Source organism: Papio anubis, chromosome 11, assembly GCF_008728515.1.
Source record: "Papio anubis isolate 15944 chromosome 11, Panubis1.0, whole genome shotgun sequence".
NCBI classification, from domain to species: Eukaryota; Metazoa; Chordata; class Mammalia; order Primates; family Cercopithecidae; genus Papio; species Papio anubis.
This window is the reverse complement of record NC_044986.1, coordinates 17,992,363-18,015,821: the sequence shown is the minus strand read 5'-3', so window position 1 is coordinate 18,015,821 and position 23,459 is coordinate 17,992,363. Positions and strand designations below refer to the sequence as shown.

The 23,459-nt window shown below is 34.4% G+C and overlaps 1 protein-coding gene across 6 annotated transcripts in view; it reads left to right on the top strand.

The window, feature by feature from the left end:
* Positions 1 to 23,459, top strand: part of ATRNL1 (attractin like 1) — an 832,634-nt gene that overhangs the window by 115,946 nt on the left and 693,229 nt on the right. For all 6 annotated transcript variants that reach the window (XM_017944361.3, XM_017944358.3, XM_017944357.3 and 3 more), the window contains exon 10: positions 21,435 to 21,589. In XM_017944361.3, the coding sequence (XP_017799850.1) occupies positions 21,435 to 21,589 (155 nt within the window). The remainder of the gene's footprint in view (positions 1 to 21,434; positions 21,590 to 23,459) is intronic.

The window sequence follows — 23,459 nt, the reverse complement described above, 5'->3', positions numbered from 1 at the left end:
GGCAGAGGCGGGTGGATTGCTTGAGTTTAGGAGTTTGAGACCAGCCTGGCTAACATGGTGAAACACCATCTCTACTAAAAATACAAAAGTTAGTCAGGCATGATGGCACATGCCTGTAGTCCCAGCTACTTGAGAGACTGAGGTGGGAGGATTGCTTGAACCTGTGAGATGGAGGCTGTGGTGAGCTGAGATTGTGCCACTGTCCTCCAGCCTGGGTGACAGAGTGAGACCCTGTCTCAAAGAAAAAAAAAAAAAGAGAGGGAGAGAGAGAAATGTGCACATAACTTATCCTCATGCACATCCTCCTGAAAAATATATTGCACAAAAACAAACGTTGTTGTTTTATTGTCAACATCGGTCGACTCATCAACCTGGATTGCTTACCGAGGTGACTCATTAATTCTCTCTAACAATTGTGCCTCAGTATCCTCTGCTGTTTCGTCAGTTCATCTAGTTATGGTGCTAGCTGAAAGAGGAACACGTGCTACCTTTTGAACTGTAGCCTCTTCTAAAAGACTACAAATGTCTTTAGCAGTAGGCAGGATCAACTCTTCATCAATAGTAAAGGGCTTCTAAGGTTTAGCAATGCTGTTAGCTACTAAGAATGATGCTCTCAGTACAGACCATTTGATGAATGATGGCTTTCAATAATTGCTTTGGCTCTTTGTGTTCACTTTTTTTTTTTTCCTTTTGAAAAACTCCAAAGGCTTATTTTTTTAATGCAGAGTGCTTGGTCTCCTTGTGGTGAAGCAGTTTTGAAGGTTTCATGGTTTCATTGGATGGCTGGTTGCCATGTATTATACAAAGTGGACTTGGAGAATGTGAATCACCTGTTGTAATGAACCTATAATTTAAGTAGGATTCTTAGTATTTTCTTTGAAATGCAGCTTTCTTTTTGTAGGCAGTCTGAGAGTCTTCTGCTGTCTCATCATTCCCTCTTTTCAAAGAAGCTCTCCATTGACGTTTGTTTTTTACTCAGTTTGTCTGAGGTTTGTTTGTGGACTTACTAAAACTGTTAACTGAGACAAGTGTGCAGTGTGGGAAAGAGGTGTGGACAGAAATGGTAAATAAAATAATGGGGGGGGGGGTGCGCAGTGCCCGCATGGAGTAAAATAAGTATTAGATTCTGCCTTCAAGCCTGCTACCAGATGCAACTGTACAATTGAAGTACATCACCTCACTTGCCACTATAAAGCCTGCTACCAGATGCAGCTTTATTATCATTTGCCACTCACTCACTGATAGGGTTTTGATATGAGTCTGCAAGCAATTGATTTATTGTGGTCCCTGTGCAGTCAAACCTCTCTGCTAACATTAATCTATATTTACAGCCACTCCCCAGCCCTAGCATTACTACTTCAGCTCCACCTCAGACCATCAAGCATTAGATTCTCATAGGGGCATGCAACGTAGATCCCTCACATGTGCAGTTTACAATAGGGTTTGCACTCCTATGATAATCTAATGTTGCCGCTGATCTGACAGGAGGTGGAGCTCAGGCAGTTATGTGAGTGATGGGGAATGGCTGTAAAGACAGATGAAGCTGTGTTCCCTCACCTGCTACTCACCTCCTGCTCTGCGGCCTGGTTCCTAACAGGGTGTTGAGAACCCCTGGATTATATTGTATGTGATGTCACCATTATGTACCTATTATGTATCAGCATTGTGTATCCACTGTATAGACCTATATTTACTTTTTACCACCTCAGAACTGGTTTCAGTTTTTAGTAGATACGGTTACACAGATAGGGCACTTTGTTGAGATACTAGGAAATGTGTTTTGAGGACTTATTCTTTTTCAGTGGTGAAATGAATTCTTTTGGACTGTTACTTCCCCTGAGAAAAATTAGGAATTTTATTTGCCTAAAACTTGAGAGAACTATCAAAACCGTGAGAATTTGTCAAAGATTTAGGAGAGGTACAATGTCAAGGGATACAAGACTGGCATTTTGTGTAATTTTAACCTTGAGACAGTTAGAAATCCTGGAAACTTCCTGAGACACTGAGCAGTCCTTGTGTCAGTCATTATGGAGGAACAAAATTAGATTTCCAGGTGTGCCAAGGAAGAGGAGCCTTGGTACATACTTAAGGATTTAGTCTGGCCCCTGAGGTTCTAAAGCTTACTCGTGATAATTAGCTTACCTTTGAATCATCACAATCTTTTATTAGATTTTGGTGAAATGCTTATAATGTAGTTAGATGGCAATATAAAAAGTAAGTACTTTATTGAGTGAGATAACATCATACAGAGCCTTAAAGTATTTCCTCTATATATCATATACAGGATCTGGCACAAACTAAAAAAAAGCTTAGAAGAAGATAAGATATGAAAAAAAATCCATTAGAAACATACATGTAGGATAATGGAGTGTTTTAGACACAAACTTTAAAATAATTATTGTATGTTCAAGGAATTAAAATGTAAGGGAGAGAATATTAGCACAGGACTGGATACTCAATCAAATGGAAATTCTAGAACTGAAAAATACATTGAGTAAATTAAGAATTCCTTTGATAGAATTAACAGCAGATTAGACACAGCTGAAGGGGGAAATATGAAATGGAAGAGAGATCAGAAGGAAACATCTAAGATAAAGTAAAGAAAGACAAAATGATGACCAAAAAAGGACAGAAATAAATACAAGGAAGATGTGGAAATTGTCTAACCCACATGTGTAATCGGTATCCTAAAAAGAGAAGAGTGAAGACAAATGTAGAACATTATTTGAAGTGATAATGAATAAGAAATTTTCAAAAGTGACAAAGACATTAAGCCACAGATTAAAGAAGTTCTGTGAGCACCAAGGGGCATAAGTACAAAGAAACTCGGAAATATTATAGTAAAACTGCTGAAAGTCAAAACATGAAGACAAAAATTTCAAAGCAGATAGAGGAAAAAGGGCATATTTCCTTTAAAGGAAGAGCATGAAGAATGACAACTAATTTTTTAACTGAGGAAATGGAATCCAGAATACATGTTTTCAAATAGCTTAAAGACAATAATCATCCATCTAAAATTCTACATAATTAAATATTCTTAAAAATGTAAGCAAAATAAGAGCATTTTTAGAAAAACAACTGAGAGAATTTGACAGTAGTAGGCTTTCAATAAAGGAAATACTAATTACAATAAGTGCCATTGAAGTAGAAGAAAAATGATCCCAGATACTGGATGGAATGTAATGAAATTATAGAGATGATTCTAAATGACTATCATATAAAGCCACAGTAATAATAGTGGCTTGCATATACACAAAATTTAAATACATGGCCCTAATAGCACGTAAGTCAGAAAGAGGGGTAAATCAGTGTTAAAAAGTCCGAAAGTTGGCCGGGCACGGTGACTCATGCCTGTAATCTTAGCACTTTGGAAGGCTGAGGCGGGCAGATCACTTGAGGTCAGGGGTTTGATACCATCCTGGCCAACATGCAGAAATCCCATCTCCACTAAACATATAAAAAATTAACCAGGCATGGTGGCATGTGCTTGTAGTCCCAGCTACTTGAGAGGCTAAGGCACGAGAATCACTTGAACCCAGGAGGCAGAGGCTGCAGTGAACTGAGATTGCATCGCGGAACTCCAGCCTGGGTGACAGAGACTCTATCTCAAAAAACAAACAAACAAAAATTCCAATTATACTAAATGTGAGAGACTAAATATTCCAGTTAAAAGCAAAGAATTTTTGAATTGGATATGAAAACAAAACAGCCATTTGCTGCTTAGAAAAGATAAACCTTAAATAAAAATATTTAGAAAAGTTGAAAGTAAAAGGAAGGCATAATAGTTCTTAATTTATGTATAATTTATAACACAGTGTTGAAATAATGTAAAATTGACCAAACAAAAGAGGACAAAACATAGTGCGATGTTTTTAACCCAATTTTCTTGGTAACTGGTAGTACCAGGGGACCCAAAAAAACCCAGCAAGAATATAAAACATTTGAATAGCACAATGAACAATTTTGTCTCATTTGATATTTGAGAACATAATACGTTATAATTGAGGCATATACATTGTTTCCAAGAACAAATAAACACAAAAGTAACTTTTGGTGATTCCATAAAAATAATAAGAAAAACCGTTTTTTATACATATACACACACACATATATATATATAATTTTATTTTATTTTATTTTATTTTATTTTATTTTATTTTATTTTATTTATTTATTTTTAGACAGAATCTCACTCTGTCACCCAGTCTGGAGTGCAGTGATATAATCTCGGCTCACTGCAACCTCTGCCTCTCGGGTTCAAGCAATTCTCCTGCCTCAGCCTCCTGAGTAGCTGGGACTACAGGCGTGTGCCACTACACCTGGCTAATTTTTTGTATTTTTAGTAGAGGTGGGGTTTCTCCCTGTTAGCCAGGATGGTCTCGATCTCTTGACCTCATGATCCGCCCGCCTTGGCCTCCCAAAGTGCTGGGTTTACAGGCATGAGTCACCGTGCCTGGGCAAAAAACCCTAGTATAATTTTCATACTGAAAATTTTCATACTTAAAATTACTGAACGATGACACATCAAAATGCATGTGATTCAGCTAAGGAGGGACACTTGTAGCTCTAAATGCATTTATTAGAAGTGATTTTCTAAAAGTCTGAAAATCAATAGTGTAAGAATCCCCTTGAGAAGTTAGAAAAAGAACAGCAGACTGATCCCAAAGAAAGGATAAAGAAAATAAAGACATGATAAAGGAAAGGAACATGAGATAAGAGCATGAATTGATGAAATAGGAAACATGTGATAGAAATGATCCATAAAGCCACCAAAACTCAACAAAGTTGGTTGTTTTTAAAAGTAATAAAATAGGTAAATCCCCACAGAGACTTAGAAACAAAGATTACTGAAATAATCCATGCCAAGAACGAAAAGGGATGTCATGACAGATCATATAGAGTTTAAAAGTTAGTAAGAACATATGATAAGCAACTGTATGACAGTAAATGTGAAAAGGTAGATGAACTATGGCAAATTTCTAGAAAAACAAAACTTACCAGAATTGACACATGAACATTGAAATAATCTTATGTCAAATAACTAGAATTTTTAATTGAAACCTTGTTGCCTCAAAATACAGAAGCATACATACAGATGAACAAATAAAAACAAAACAAAACAAATTCTCCAGGCCCTGATCACTTTACTGGTGAATTTTCCCAAATATTTAAGAGATAAGCATTTAAGAAATAAATAACATCAATCTTTTGCAAACTTTCTGGAAGCAGAAATAATTATGTTGAGATTTATGAGGCCAGCATAACCTTGATATAAAAATATGAAAAGGATGTTACAGGTAAGGAAAATTTTAGTATTATCTTTTCCATGAAGACGATTCCAGCAATTTAGAAAGAAAATAATAGATTTTTTGGGTTCATTCAAAGAATATAAGGTTAGCTAAAATTTACAAAATTTGAATAAGAAAATAGAGAAGTAATGATCTGTAATCTTCTTGAAAGATGCAGAAAAAAGTATAGATAAAATTTAACATGTATTTATGATAAAACCTCTGGTGAACTAGGAATGGAAGCAAATCATTTATGTGGTAAAATGTACAAAGACACATGAAAACTTTACTGCAAACATTATGGTGAAATATAGAAAGCTTTCCCTCTAAGATTGGGAATGGGTTAAGGGTGCTCACTGTCACCACTTTTATTCAACATTGTATTGGAATTTCCAGCCACTGTAATAAGGCAGATATATAATATAACATAATATGTATGTAGGTAATCAGTTGCTGCAAATAACATCAATATAAAAAAATTAATCCAGAGTAATTCTGTATACCAGGAACAGTTTAAACTGATAATTTAAAACTAATATAATTTATGTTACTGTCAGAACATTAATAACCTAAGGAATAAATCTAATGACTTATATGCAAGATCTTTACACAGAAAACTATAAAATCTTATTGTGAGAAATTAAATAAAATTTAAATATATCTCAGACCAAATTATGACAATTGTTTGAAAAACTCAATGTTATGCAGATGTCTATTGTGCCCAAATTGATCTGTAGATTTAATGTGATCCCAAACAAAATTTTAGCAGGTGTTTTTCTTTTGGAAATTGACATGGTGATTCTAAAATTTACACAAAAATGTGAAGGGTCATTTTCTTATAAATTTTAGAGTCTCCATGTCAATTTCCAAAAGAAAAGCTTTACAGGAACAGAGCTGGAGGACTTTTCTATCCAAATTTTAGAAGAACAAAGCTGGAGGACTTCTCTATCAGATCTCATCACTTATGAAGGTACAATAATTAAGTGTTGTTGCAAAGATAGGGAAATAGACTAATGCAGCAAATAGGAATTCCACAGACAGACCTATACATGTATGGGTACTTAATCTATGGCAAAGGTGGAACTACAGAGAGCAATTTTTCTTAATAAATTGTTCTGGGCCAATTGGGTGTACAATTGCAAAAAATGAATATTGATCTGTTTCAGATCAATTTTAGATCTAAATGTGGAAGTACAATAATATTCTAGAATATAACAGAGGCAAATATCTTCATATTCATGAATAAACAAAGATTTTTAAAATGGAATTTGAGTAGTAGTATTAATAAAAGAAAAATGATAGACTGAACTGTATTTATAAGTCTAAAAAATCAGTAAGAACATAAACATTCCATGCTCATGGATCGGAAAAATCAATATTGTAAAAATGTTCATACTGGCCAAAGCAATGTACAGAATTAGTGCTATTCCTATCAAACTACCAGTGTCATTCATCCCAGAATTAGAAAAAGAAAACTATCCTAAAATTCATATATAACTAAAAAAGAGCCCGAGTAACCAAAGCAATCCTAAGCAAAAAGAACAAACCTGGAGGCATCACACTACCTGACTTCAAACTGTACTATAAAGCTACAGTAACCAAAACAGCATGGTACTGGTAGAAAAATGGACATGTAAACCAGTGGAACCGAGTAGAAAACTTGAACATAAAGCCACACACTTACAACCATCTGATCTTTCACAAGGCTGACAAAAACAAGCAATGAGGAAAGGACTCCCTATTCAATAAATGATGCTGGATAACTGGCTAGCCATATGCCAAAGATTGAAGCCAGACCCCTACATTTCAACATATACAAAATCAACTGAAAATGGATCAAAGATTGAAATGTAAGACCTCAAACGATACAAATCCTGAAAGACAACCAAGGAAATAACTCTTTTTGACATTGGCCTTGATAAATAATTTTTGGCTAAGTCCCCAAAAGCAATTGCAACAGAAACAAAAATTGACAAGTAGAACCTAATCAAACTAAAGAGCTCTTCACAGCAAAAGAAACCATTAGCAGAGTAAACAGACAACTTTCAAAATGGGAGAAGATATTCTCAAACTGTGCGTCTGACAGAGGCCTAATATCCGGAATCTATAGAGAACTTAAGTCCACAGGCAAAAGACAAATAACCCCATTAAAAAATGGGCAAAGGACGTGAACAGACACTTCGCAAAAGAAGACATACAAGCACCCAACAAACATGAAAAAATGGTCAACATCACTGATCAGAGAAATGCATATGAGATATCACACCAGTCAGAATGGCTATTTTTAAAAGGTCAAAAAAAATAAAAATAAATAAAAAGCCAGCAGTTTCTGTTGAGACTGCAGAGAAAAGGGAATGCTTAGACACTGGTTGGTGGGAATGTAAATTATTTCAGCCACTATGGAAAATAGTCTGGAGATTTCTTAAAGAACTTAAAACTGAACTACCATTTGACCCAGCAATCCCATTACTGGGTATATGCCCAAAGGAAAATGAATCATTCTACCAAAGAGACATATGTACTTGTTTGTTCATTATTGTGCTATTCACAGTAGCAAAGACATGGAATCAATCCAGGTGCCCATCAGTGGAAGATTAGATCAAGAAAATGTGGTACATACATACCATGGAACATTATGCAGTCATAAAGAAGAGAGAAATCTTCTCTTTTGCAGCAACATAGATGCAGTTGGAGGCCATAATCCTAAGCGAATCAATGCAGGAACAAAAAATAAAATAAACCAGACATAAAATTAAATATAGTATATTCTGTTGATATAAAGTTCAGCACCAGGAAAAACAGAATTATGGGCTTAGAAGTTATGATAGGGATTGCCTATGATTGTGTAGTGATTTGAACGAGTAGCAGCAAAGCTTCAGGAGTGGTTATGTGTTCACTTTGTGATAATTCATTGAACTTAAGATTTTTATACTTTTGGCATATATATTATACTTCATAAAATTTATTTAAAAAATGTAAATCTGTTTGATTTGACTTATATGCTAAAAGATTATAATAATTTGACATATGAAAAGAGAGTCAATTTATTATGTAAAGTTAGCAAAATACAATTTTATTTTCAGTGTTAGAAAAGGATGGAGACATAAAAGTTCAGTCATTTCTGCTGTCCTACTCCTTTAGGAGTAGTTGCATCTGGTTTCTTTACATTTAGTAAGTAAGAGAAATAAACATCTTGAACTTATAGGAATTCCTGATGCTCAAAATGATTCCTTTTATGTTTTTGGTATGTTTTGCTGATTAATATTATCTTTGCTCAAGGACTTTAACTTTGGTGTAATGATTTTGAGTATTGGGGTCATTGTGATCTTGATTTTATAGCTTTGTTAAATGAGGCATCTCATAACTTCCTTTACATATGTTTGTACAACTGATAATAGGAGCCTACATCTTCATTATTTTACTATGTGAAGACATTTCTCTAATAGTGGAGACCTCAGATTTTCTTGGCCTATTGTTTAGGTCCTTTCCTCAATTGTTGTGCCTGTGAAAAAGCACAGTAAGTTTTAACACATAAAGAATATATTGGCCGGGCGCGGTGGCTCAAGCCTGTAATCCCAGCACTTTGGGAGGCCGAGGCGGGTGGATCACGAGGTCAGGAGATCAAGACCATCCTGGCTAACATGGTGAAACCCCGTCTCTACTAAAAATACAAAAAACTAGCCTGGCGTGGTGGTGGGCGCCTGTAGTCCCAGCTACTCGGAGGCTGAGGCGGGAGAATGGCGTGAACCCGGGAGGTGGAGCTTGCAGTGAGCCGAGATCGCGCCACTGCACTCCAGCCTGGGCGACAGAGCGAGACTCCGTCTCAAAAAACAAAAACAAAAACAAAAACAAACAAAAAAAAAGAATATATTAAACTTTACCATTTATAACTTTCAGCTGTAATTATTGACTTGTGTTTTAAAAAAATTTTTTTTCCAGTGAGGGAAAAACGACTTCAATTATATTTCTTTTTTTGAGATGAAGTTTTGCTTTTGTTTCCCAGGCTAGAGTGCAGAGATAATTTAAATAAGTACTTATCTCTGTAGCTTTGCTTTTCACAGTGATTAAAAAATTTGTAGTACTTATTTTTTACTAGTTCTCTTTTATAAATTGGGAAATATTACATATGGACAAAAGACTGTATGATAGTATGTATATATAGTTTCAAAACCATAATAAAATGAATTCCCTGCCTACCTATGCCAAGAAAGAGGACATTACAATACACTAGAAGCCCCCATGTGTTCCTTTATGATTGTACCCCTTATATTATCCCCCTCCATTATTCTTAATATTGTGTTATTTCCTTGCTTTTCATTGCACGTTTTTACCCTCCATATATGTATTTGGCTGCAAACCTTTCATTTAGTTTTTCTGTTTTTAAATTTTGCATATATTGTTTATCATTGTATGCTTTCTTCAGAGATCTTTAAAAAGTAAACTTTATGCTCTGGAGATATATTTTAATGGAGAGAGGCAGACAATAAATATGGAAATAAGTAAAATGTATTTTAAATGATAATATGGGCTATGAAGAAAAAAGAAAGCATCAAAGGAGGATAGGGAGTTTCAGATTGTTGCATTTAAAATGAGTGGCCAGAGAAGACCTCATAAAGCATCTTAATAAAACCTGAAGGTGATTAGGCAGTGAGCCATGCAAATAGCTGGGGGACAGGTGTTTTAGGAGGAGGTCCAGCTGGTGCAGAAGACTTGAGATGGGAACATCCTTGTCATTTGGAACAGCAAAGGGGCTAGTGTAGTTGAGTGTCTTGGAGTAGGATGGAAATTATCTTCCCTTAGAGAAATAATTGGAAACCCAATCATGTAGGGCCTTAGAAAACATTATAGAGCTTTTGTTTTGGTATGGGTAGACTTTGAGGGTTTTGAACAGATATGTGACATATCTGACATATGTGACATGCTCTGACTTAGATTTTTACAGGAGCAGTGTTATAATTATGATGCAAGAGCAGAAGCAGGAAGACCATTTAGGAGGCTATTTTAATGATCTAAGAAAGAGATGACGGTATCTGGAACCACAGAGGCCAATGTGAAGGTAGTGAGAATTGGTTGGATTCCGAATATATTTTCAAGGTAGAAGCAACAGGAATTGAAAAAACTAGGGGACTGGATATAGAGTGGATGAGAGAGAGAGAGAGAGAAAGAGAACAATGAAAGATGAAGCAGGCGTTTGGCTTGAAGACCTGAAAGCAGGGAGTTGGCATTAGTTGGGATGATGAATTTTGTGGGAGAAGTAGGTTTGGTGTCAGGAAGAATGGAAACTTGGTTTTAGGCATGTTTAATTTGAGATACATATTATACAGTTTGTGGATATGTTAAATAGGTGGCTGAATGTAGGAATTTCAGGATCTGGACACTCTAATTTTCTGGTCAAAGAGATGAGGAGAAACAACCAGAAAAGGAGACTGAGAATGAGCAGTTAATGAGTTAGGAGGAAAACTGGGAGAATATAGTATTCTAGAAGCCAAGAGCATATTTCAAAGGAGAGAGAATTTGTCAGAAGCTGCTGATTGGTAAACTAATATGAGGATTGAGTAATGGTCATGGAATCTGGCAAACCAGTGCTTTTTGCTGAACTTGACAAGAGAAGTTTCAGTGGGTGGTGAAGTGAAGTCTTGACTGGCATGTGTCAAATAAAGATAGGAGAAGAGGAATTAAAGAAACATACTAACATCTTTTTTTGAGGAGTTATAAGGAAAGGAAAGAAACAGGGTAACAAGTGGTAAGGGATTTGGGACAAGAGTTTTTTTTTTTAAGTTTGGAGAAATAATTATGTTTGTAGCTTAATAGGAAAGATTAAGAAGATGTAAGAAATAATGCAAAAAATAAAGGGAATAATTTGCTAGAGGGGTGTACTTAAGAAAACAAGTAGCATTGGGATCTAGTGAACAAATAGAGTGGTAAACCTTACCTAGGAAGAGCATGGGCACTTTATTCATAGGAACAGATATGAAGTCAGGTTATTTGAATACAAATACAGGTAAATAAGTAGAGGTGGGGAGAATTGTTGAAAATTTTGATTCTTTTTATTTTCTCAGTGAAGTAGGAAGTAGAGTCATCAGTTGAGGGTGAGAAGATAGTGGAAGCTTGAGATTTGAAAAGAGAAGTATGAAATGATCATTTAGGAGGAAGGAAGAGTGAATGAGTTAGGAAAGTGTAGTAGGACCCTTGGCAGAATTTTCCCATGTGAGAGACCTTAATGTGCGAACACAGATCCTTTTTATATTTTCTGCTCCACTGTGGATGCATACTGGAACTGTCCTCAGTTTTCACTATTATGAGCAATTGTAGCAAAAATGTTCTTATTTTGTCTTCTATTGTTTCATAACAAGTTTGTCTAAGCTGTTTACTTAATAGTATAAATGCTTGGTCATGCTCTACTTTACCCAACTATACACCAACCTCATCTTACTAATTTGCACTTCTACCAGTGGTGAATGAGAGTTCCCATTTCTTCTCAACAATCTCGTTAAGATTTGATGTTTTTTCATTTTTGAATATTTTTTTGCCAATATGGTGAATATAAAATGGTGTCCTATTTTGGTTTTTGTGTTTCCTTAATTGCTAATGAGGTATAACATCTTTTTATGTTTATTGGCCAAACAACTACTCTTTGAAATTTTTACCCATTTTGTCATATGTAGTTGTTTGTGTACACTTTTTTAATAATAACTTTTTGTTAGTTTTACATTTTGCAAACATTTTATCTCCCAGATTGTGGATCATCTTACTACTCTTTGTGTGATATTTGATAAACAAAACTTATTAATTTTAATATAGCAGAAGTTGTCAATATTTTATGCATTTTGCTTTGTGTCTTGCTTAAATAATACTTACCTTAGCGTTTTCAATATTGCCTTCCACACATTTAGTCTTTAACCCAACTGGATAAGGATCCTTTTTTTTTTTTTTTTTTATGTGCACGACCAGTGCTCCTAGAACTATTTATTGAGAAGTCCATTCCATTAGTGGTCTGCAATGCTAATAGTTATTTTGGTTGGAATTACTTCCAAGTGATTAATATTTTGTATGCTTTTTAAAGTGAAATCTGTATTCATTTCCTACTGCTACTATAATAAACTATCATAGACTTGGAGGCTTAAAACAACAGAAATTTCTCTTCCCACAGTTCTGGTGTCTAAAAGTTTGAAATCCAGGTGTCAACAGGGCCATGCCCTCTTGAAAGCCTGCAGGGAAGAATCCTTCCAGCCTTTTCCAGCATTTGGCAGCTCCAGGCATTCCTGGGCATACTTCGGTTGTAGCTGCATTACTCCAGTCTAAAAGTCTTGGACTGCATATGGACTACTTCTTGTGTGTTTGTATGTGTCTGAACTTGGCCTTCTTAAAAGGACAACAGTCACTGGATTTAGGACCCATACTGGTTTAATATTAGATCTATATGCTCTTATTTTAACTTAACTATCTGCAAAGACCCTATTTTCAAACTAAGGTCACATTCCAAGGTTCCAAGTGAGCAATTTTGGGAGGACAGTATTCATTCAACCAGTACAGTATCTTTTAGTTTCTTTTTCTGTTTGTGATTTGATAGACTGAAAGACAATTGAATTTTTTTTTTTTGAGACGGAGTCTCACTCTGTCGCCCAGGCTGGAGTGCAGTGGTGCGATCTCGGGCTCACTGCAAGCTCCGCCTCCCAGGTTCACGCCATTCTCCTGCCTCAGCCTCCCGAGTAGCTGGGACTACAGGCGCCCACCACCACGCCTGGCTAATTTTGTTTTGTATTTTTTAGTAGAGACGGGGTTTCACAGTGTTAGCCAGGATGGCCTCGATCTCCTGACCTCGTGATCCACTCGCCTCGGCCTCCCAAAGTGCTGGGATTACAGGTGTGAGGTGACTGATTTTTATATTACTCGTATGTCTAACAGTTTGCTGTATTTTTGTAATTTATGTGTAGATTTTTTTAATTTTTTTTTTTTTTTTTACAATAGTTGATCAGATTATATACAAATAATGACAGTTTCGTTTCTTCCTTTCTGGGTCTTACAGCTTTATATTTTTCTTGTCTTATCATTTCTGCTATAACCTTCAGCTCATTGTTGAATAGAAGTGTGATAACAGGCATCTGTTTTATTCCTGAGCTTTTAAAAAATGCTTTCAGTGTTTCTTCACTAAGAATGATGTTCATTCTGGGTGTTTTAGATATCACTATAAAGAAAGGTCTCTTTTTTCCTGGTTTGATAAGGGTTTATATTATGAATGGATGCTGGATTTTGCCAAAAGCTGTTTTAGGAATGACTTACTTGATTTTTCTACTAAATAATTTAATGTGAATATTATTTTAATTTACTTTATTATTAACTCAACTTGGGTTAAATCAAACTTAGTCATAATGTATTATGTGTGTTTTTAGTTTGCTAGTTATTTTTATAAGGATTTTTACATTGATGTTAATATGTGAGATTTGCACATGGTTTTTTCGCGTTATTCATATCAGCTCTTTGGTGGTGTTATTTTGGGCTTTTAAAATGAGTTGGGGAGTATTCTTTTTAATACTCTGGAACATTTAAAACATATATAAATGTATATATGATTGGAATTTTTTTACCTATTTTAAAATAATAAACTTTGGGCCAACTAGGTCTGACCTTTTCTTCAGTATATAGAATTTTAACTACTGAATTCAATATAATAGTCATAAGAATATTCAGATATTCTATTTGTTGTTGAGTCTGTTTTGGTAAGATATATTTAAAGGAATTTATCCATGAAACTGATATCTTCAGTTAAATTGTTATAAAGATGTTCATATATTCTATCTGGATCTTTTAATATCTGCAATATCTGTAGTTGTGTTCCCTTTTAATTATTTTTAATACATTTATTTATATCTATATAGCTATGTATTGTTTTTGAACAGAGTTGCTTACATGATGCCCTCTTAAGCATATATATTTTTAAATGTATTTACTAAAAAACAAAGATATTCTCTTACATGGGATCAAATTTAGAAAATAACATGGATAGACTATTATAATCTAACACTTATTTAATTTTTTAATTGTACCAATATTTTTTACAAATTATAACTTATTAAAGTTGCTGGATTCGATTTTTTTCTTTTTCTTTTTCTTTTTTTGAGACAGGATCTCACTCTGTTGCCTATGCTTGAGAGCAGTGGTGTGATCTAGGCTCACTGCAACCTCTGTGTCCCAGGTTCAAGCGATACTCTCACTTTAGACTCCTGAGTCACTGGGACCCCAGATGGGTGCCAACAGGGCCGACTAATTTTTGTATTTATTAGGGACTGGGTTTTGCCGTGTTGCCCTGGCTGGTCTCGAACTCCTGAGGTCAAGCCATCCGCCCACCTTGGCCTCCTGAATTGCTGGGATTACTGGTATGAGCCAGATTTGATTTCTTAATAAATTTTCATGAATGTTCACTAATGTGATTGGCCTGTGGTTTTCACTTTTTATACTCTCCTTCTCAGATTTTGATATTTTTTTCCTTACCGAGTTTGGGTATCTTTCCCTGATCCAGGATTATATCCACGAGCACGCAGACATTTAGTTGTCATGTCTTTTTAGTCTCTTTTAATTTGGAATAGTCGTGTTCTTTCATTTGAAGTATGTGCCTGGTTTGGGTTTATCTGGTGTTTCTACATGATTAGATACACATTTTGTATTTTTGTTAGGAATACCAAAATGTCATATTCTTCTCCCATGGCTGGTGAAGTTAAATTGTTTGTGAAAAAACCTTTTTTATTGAGATAAAAGTCATAACATAAACTTGTTAATTTTGATCATTTAAAACAGTAAAATTTAGTGGTTTTCAGTATATTCATAATATTGTGCAACTATTACCACTACTTCCAGAATATTTCCATCAGCCTCAAAAGGAACCCCATACCTGTCTATTCTCCCTATCTCCATCTTCTGGCAACCACTAATTTAATTTCTCTTTCTCTATGGATTTGTCCAATCTGAATATTTTGTATATATGGAATTGTACAAACATGACCTTTTGTGTGTGGCTTCTTTCACTTATTGTAATTTTTTTCCAGAGTTCATCCATATTATACCATGTATTAGTGCTTCATTGTTTTTGTTATGTCTGAATAATATTCCATTATCTCAATATACCATATTTTAAAAATCTATTTGTCAATTAATAGACGTTTGGGTTGTTTTCACTTTTGACTATTAAAAATGAGGCTGCTGTGAATATTTCTGTAAAGATTAAGTTTTATACCTTGGTAAAAGTGGTATATTTTAGTTTTCTCAACGGTAAAGATACTATTTTTCCTTTTAAATTAATAACTGCCTTATTGGGAGATACTTTCAGATTATGTAAATATTTTATTTCTTATTAAACCTTTACATAATAGTTTTAATACCCATTGATGATTCTCACTAGAAAGAGTTATTACTGTGATGGTTACTAAGTGGTTATATTTCATTATTCCTTTTTAGTCTCCCCAGCCTGTATATTCATTTATATCCGTATGAATTCATGTATTTTTATTTTATTTAATGTTTTATAATCAATTGCTATTCTCTATTCTTTTTGCTTATATTGTCCCAGATTTGCCCAGTGAGCTCCTTTCAGTCAGGCGTCTGTATTCTTTAGATATGTCCCCATCATTCTCTGTGCACTCCTTTACCTTCTGCACAAAAATTTGATTCACATCTTGTACTCTCCCTGCCCCAGTGCTGGAATAAGTCATTTCCCCCAAGGAACCTAGGTTCCTTTTAGTGGAGAATGTTATTTAAAAACTAAGATTAGAGAACTAGACATGCTTATTGCTGTTTTGATGTAATTTTTCCCCAGACCGTTTCAGCAGATATAGCTAGAAAATACACACACACACACACACACACACACACACCCCTCTATATCCATTTATCCATTTATAGATCTGGGCATATATCTGTAGCTCTACATATGTATCTGTGCTTAAATGCTGTCTGTCTAAATTGCATAATGATGCCATACATCATTACAGGGATCATTTTTGCCTTCCCCTCTTTCACATTTGTAAATCTCTTCTGCCAGTGAGAAACTTGGTTTCCATTTTACGCTTCATACATTACAAAACATTTTTGTATATGAAGTATGAGGAATAAGATTTACTTTTCCATTTAATATACCATATCTGGTAAAGCAGATGTAATTTTAATCCCCACCTTTTTTTTTTTTTAACAATAGACTTTATGTTTTAGAGCAGTTTTAGTTTAATGGATAAATGAGCAGAAAGTACAGAATGTTTCCCAATACTCCCTTATCACCCCATCCCTAGGTCCTCTGTTATAAGTGTCTTGCGTGAATATGGTACATTTGTTACAATCAATGAGTCAGTGTTGATAAATTATTCATTAACTAAAGTCCATAGTTTATGTTAGGGTTCACTTTTGTGCTGTATATTCTATGGATTTTCACAAATGTATAGTGACATGTATCTACCATGATCATTTCATACAGAATATTTTAATTTTCCTAAAAATAACCTGTGCTCTTCTTGCTTATCTCTTCCTCCCTCCAAACTCTTGGCAACCACTGATATTTTTACTGTCTCCATAGTTTTTCCTTTTCTAGAATGTCATAAAGCTGGAATCATGTACTACATAGGCTTTTAATTTTGGCTTCTTTCACTTAGCAATAAGCATGTAAAGTTCCTTTATGTCTCTTCATGACATAATAGCCTATGCCTTTTATTGCTGAATTATGTTCCATTGTATGGAAATCATCTTTTGTTTATCCACTTACCTATTGAAGAACACCTTGATTGCCTCCAAATTTTGACAATTATGAATAAAGCTGCTATAAACATCTGTATGCAGGTTTTTGTGTGTACATATTTTCAGCTCATTCAGGTAAATACCTTGGAGCGCAATTCCTGGATGGTAAGATAAAGTTATGTTTAGTTTTGTGAGAAACTGCCAAAGTGGCTGGCTGTATCATTTTTCATTCCCAGCAGCAATGAATGAGAGTTCCTGTTGTTCTAGATCCTTGCCATCTTTTGTCAGCATTTTAGATTTTAGCTATTCTAATATGTGTGTAGTGGTATCCCATTGTTATTTTAATCTGCATTTCCCTGTGACATGTAATGTGGGACATCTTTTAACGTGTTTATTTGACATATATATGTCTTCTTTGGAAAGGTGTCTGTTCATATCTTTTGCCTTTTTAAAAATTGAGCTTGTTGTTGACTTTTAAGGGATCCTTGCATATTTTGGATACCAGTCCTTTATCAGCTTTATGTTACAAATATGTTCTCCCAAGCTGTGGCTTGTTGTTTCATTCTCATAACAATGCCTTTCACTGAGGAGAGGTTTTCAATTTTAATAGAGTCCAAATTATGACTTTTTTTTGCATCATTTATGCTTTTGTTGCTGTATCTAAAATGTCATCACCAAACCCAAGGTCACCTAGATTTTCTCCTATGTTATCTTCTAGGAGTTTTATATTAAATAATTTTGCATTTTACATTTAGGACTGTGATCTATTTTGAGTTAATTTTTGTAAAAGATGTAAGGTCTGTATCTAGATGATTATTTCTATTATTGCTACTGTGATGCCCTGTTGTTCCAGCAATATTTGTCCAATAGACAATCCTTTCATTGTTGAATTGTTTTCTCTATTTTGTCAAAGATCAGTTGACTATATTTGTATGTGTCTATTTCTGAGCTCTCTATTCTGTTTCCTTGATTTATTCGTCTATTGTTTTGCCAGTCCCAGGGACTGACTTGATTACTGTAGCTTTATAGTAAGTCCCAAAGCCAGGTAGTGTCAATCTTTGACTTTGTTCTTCTTCAATATTGTGCTGGCTATTTTAGGTCTTTTGCATTTACATATAAATTTAGTAAATTTATTACTAAAAATCTTACTGGTTTTGATTTGTATTACACTGAATCTGTATATCAAGTTGGGAAGAACTGGCATATTGCCAGTATTAGTTTTCCTATCTGTGTTCATGTACTATCTCTTTATTTATTTAGATTTTTGGTTTCTTTTATTGTTTGTAGCTTTCCTCATATCAGTCTTGTACATATTTTGTTAGGTTTATACCTCAGTATTTGTCTTCTTTTGGTTCTAATGTAAATGGTATTGTGTTTTTCTACTTGTTCACTGCTGGTGTATAAGAAAATCAATTGTGTGTTACCCTTGTGTCCTGCAACCTTGCTATACTAGCTTATTAGTTCTAGAGGGCTTTTTGTTGTTGTTGTTGTTGTTGATTCTTTGGGATTTACTTCGTAGACGGTCATATCATTTGTGAAAAAAGACAGTTTTATTTCTTCCTTCCCAATCTGTATAACTTTTATTTCCTTCTCTTGTCTTATTGCAGTAGCAGGGACTTCAACGAAAATGTTGAATAGAAATGGTGAGATGAAACATCCTTACTTTATTCCTTTTCTTGGAAGGAAAACATTGTTTCTCACCATTAAATATGATGTTTTTATAGATGTTTATCAAGCTGAGGTATTTTCCCTCTATTTCTAGTTTGCTGAATTTTTATCATGACTGAATGTTGAATTTTGTCAATGCTTTTTCTCCATCTATTGATATGATCATATGATTTTCTTTGTTAGCTTATCAACATGATGGATTGAATCAATTGACTTTGAATGTTGAACCAGCCTACCATACTTGGAATAAGTTCTACTTGCTTCATTATTGTATTTAAATTATCTTAGCTTAAATATTGCTCTAGTAGAGAATATTTTGTTCTTTGATCCATATTATTAATTTACTGTTCACTAGATTATAGTTTTTCTTGTTTGTTTTGTAAAGAAAAATTAGAGACCAGAGATTATTTTATTTTATTTTATTTTATTTTATTTTATTTTTGTGATGGAATCTCACTCCGTCACCTGAGCTAGAGTGCAGTGGTGCGATCTCAGCTCGCTGGAACCTCCGCCTCCCGGGTTCAAACGATTCTTCTGCCTCAGCCTCCTGACTAGCTGGGACTACAGGTGTGCACTACCACGCCCAGCTAATTTTTTGTATTTTTAGTAGAGACGGGATTTCACCATGTTGGCCACCCTGGTCTAGAACTCCTGACCTCGTGATTCGCCCACCTCGGCCTCCCAAAGTGCTAGGATTGCAGGCGTGAGCACCATGCCCGGCCGGGGCTGTATTTTTTCTCAGCCTACCTTTCCTCCTGGGGAAAAGTTCTGAGCTACTGCTTTGGAATTGTAGGTTGGTGGGCTTAGTGGCCTGTTCCTCTTAGAGTGACACCACTACTTTATGTACAGAGCACTAGATGGAGATAGTAGTTTCTGGAGTCTTCTCAGCTTGGGTCTTTTGGCATGCAACACTCTGCCTCATGAGTGAGGTGGGATGAAGACTTTTGGGTCCAATGTTGTTAATCTGCAGGAATTGGTGTATAGCTACCACCCTATGAGTGGCAACTGGGCAGAGGAAGAGCACCCAGACCTCTCATGATCTTTCCCAGAACAGAGCTTCTGTAACCCAGAGCTGGAGGGAATGAGAAGTGCTGGTATCCTGCCACTCCTAGTGAAATATCGCTGGCCTGGAGTGGGAGTTGAGGGATGAAGGGGCCTTATGTTCTTGGCTTTACTTGCCTGTGGTAGAATTTCTATCATGCTGAACTGATTGTGTGTGTGTGAGGCAGGGGTGAGGGAGTTGGGGTAAGTAATGTATCTATTGCCATAGACTATTGCTGTTCTTTTTGAATAAATGTTTCTTTATTTGGTGTTGCTCTTAGTAAGATTTTCTGAGAAGGTTAATGGTTGCTTTTTATAATTTTTACCAATTATAATTCTTTTCCTAGTGGGAGTGTTTGTGGAACTCCTCATGTTACCATTCTGTAAGTGAGCTTCATATTCTTTTTCCTTCTTTTTTTTTTTTTTGTGAGACAGAGTCTCACTCTGTTGCCCAGGCTGGAGTGCAGTGGTGCGATCTTGGCTCACTGCAACCTCTGCCTCCTGGGTTCAAGCGATTCTCCTGCCTCAGCCTCTCGAGTAGCTGGGACTATAGGCGTGTGCCACCATGCTCGGGTAATTTTTTGTATTTTTAGTAGAGACAGGGTTTCACCGTGTTAGCCAGGATGGTCTGGATCTCCTGACCTCGTGATCCACCTGCCTTGGCCTCTCAAAGTGCTGGGGTTACAGGCGTGAGACAACACCACGCCTGGCTGAGCTTCATATTCTTTAGGAATTAATTGGTATTATAATCATGGTTTTAGAGGTATTACATATACTATACTAGCTATACTTTACATATTAGCTATGTTTATGTATATAATAATTCTAACTTCTAATTGTTTGTATCAGGGTGTTAGAGTAGTTATTTAGTATTTATTTATATTGCCATGCACCTTTACTACATATCCATTCATTCAGATCAGTTATAATTGTGAACATATATTTATAATACTTTCTCTTAGAATTATACTTTAATTAAAAAAACATTTATATTAATTTTAATGTTTCACAAGATGCATTGCAATTGTAATTTTTGATTACACACAAAATATATATCTCAAATATATATATCTTGAGCAAATGTACCTATTCATAAATGAGTACAATCTATAGACTCCACTTAGGTAAGGTACAAAAACAGCAAATGAATTTATGCTGTTAGAATAGTGGTAATATTCTTATAGTTTTTTAGGTGAGTGCTGATTACTTAGTTGTGTTCATGTTGTGAAAAATCATTCAGTTTTAGACTTCTGATATGTGCAGTTTTATGCATGTTATACTTAAATAAAAACTTAACATTTTATTATGGGGTCTGTATGAGTTATACAGTTTTAACTAAATACAGTTTAGACTAAATTTACTACATTTAACATTTTACTTATTTGGTATTTTAAAATTATGTTTTGAGCCTCTAGTTTTAAGATGGCTTGTTTCCTATCTTTGTAACTGAAAAAATAATTTATAACATAAATTATTATGAGTATTAAAAATTCTTTTTGATATTGTGTCTCCTCAAAGCATTTTAAGATGCTATGAGCCTCAAAATATTTTTTTTTGAAATATTGAAGTTTAGAGGTCATTTATAAATTGTTAAAAAATATGTTTTTCCCACCACAATTCCAGGGAAAACTCTATATGCAAAGTACACCCTTTATATAACATATATAAAATCAGGGAGGTCATTTTATCCTTTGTAATACATTTTTAAATTTTATTCTGTAGGACTATTTTGAAAGAAAGTGGGTTTGCCAGATACCTTCATTCAGCTGTTCTTATCAATGGAGCTATGCTTATTTTTGGAGGAAATACCCATAATGACACTTCCTTGAGTAACGGTGCAAAATGTTTTTCTGCCGATTTCCTGGCATATGACATAGGTATGTATCTGTTAGGATTGTACAAAGTAGGAAATATCAGAAATTTTCCATATAGATATTCTCAAATACATTAATTGATAGCATGTGTATGTGTCATTTTAGAGATAAGTGATAGAATATGAATGGAATTCTTTCTAATTTCAGCATAGTAGTATTATAGTAATAGAGCCATGAGAACAGAAGTACTGAGCAGAAGTAGTGGTAGATACAGAGGAGTACAAAAAGCTAGATTTGGATGTCCTTTTTGATGACTTTTTATGTTGTTTCCCTTTGTGAACACTATTATCAGTTTATTGTGTTTGCTACATATTAATTTTGATAATGGGTAGATATGGAATACTGTCAAATTATGTAAATTTTTATACATAGTAGGAATGTAAACATTTTAGATTTTAAGGGATAAGCAAAAATATATTTTATATTAAACATTTCAGATATACTTACTAAGTATAGGAATCTGATAGAACTGGAGAAAGGAATAGAGATAGTAGAGCTAAAGAAATAAGATTTTGAGACGAAATGGAAACCCAGATGTATCTGGGAAACAACTACATAAGCATGTTTTCCCAAAGAACCAAAAACAGAATGCATTTATACGACTCACCAGTTTTAGTTATGCAATGTAGTCCTATCAATTTCTGAATATTTAAGTGAATGTATTTATTGAAATACTAAATTTAGGTATCCAGTAGACCCTTGTAGTGAAAACATTGTTTTTCTATGTATCAAACTATATATAAAACCTAGCTGATATTTAAAATATACTTAGCAGTACTTAAGAGCACCTTTTATCGAGGCTATAAAGTATTATACCAATTTGAAGCAATTAGGAAACATTTTTATAAGTAAAAATAAAAGAATAACACATTTAATAGATGTAAGAAGTATACTTTTTCTCTTAAACCTCGTAAAGGCACATAATCTGCTTTGGTAAATTATTTCAAGTAGAATCATGTAAAGAAAACCATGACTATTAATAAGCACTTTAATCTTTTTACTATTACGGTTGTTTCAAAGGAAATTCCTAGTAATAAAGTTAAGCATGGTTTTTAAATCTAAGTAATGAATGTCATTCTGTGATTAATCATTCCATACTAATAATTTAATCTTTTTCGTTTTGAAATAATTATTTGAAGTGATAACTCCTGATGAATATGGGATTGTCTTAGCTTTTAGGAGGCTCATTAATCATTGTTTGAAATTAGTCAAATGAGTTGAATGAAGTACTGAATCTAGGCTGGCAGTGACTTTATCTCATTGCTAGGTTGGGCCTGTCAATATGTATTTGTTTTGGCTATGGTGATAAGACACTGGGCTTATTTTTATGGAAGTTGATGAAAGTTTTGTTTGTTTTTCTTCTGGGGAAAAAGTCCCACAAAAAGTATAGATTGTTGTTGTTATTGTTAAAAATCCATGAAGTGGAATTTTGAACTTTTGCAAAAGGTTCTTCAAGGAGCTTCCACACAATGTCTGTACTTCAATGAAGAATTTAAGGTTGAGCTATTTTCTGGCTGACATAATGAGAATGTATTTTTATTTTTTCATATTGTTGAAGATTATCATATATCAAGTTTTATGTGTCAAAAAACTTAGGTGAAAAAATTTGGAGAATTTTGTTTCAGAAATAGAAAGATGTCAGATTATGATGATTCTAATTATTACTCTTATTTAATTTCCTTCTATGTGCTAGGTACTGTGTTAAGTAATTTATATACAAAATTTTTAACCTACCTTGTAGCATGATATTATTATCCTAATTTTCAGAAGATTAAACAGACGACAGTAACAGGAACTTGCCAAAGCCATGCAGGTAGTAGGTGGTAGATATAACTTTTTTAACTCCTGAAACTTGTGGTAGTCTTTCTGTTTG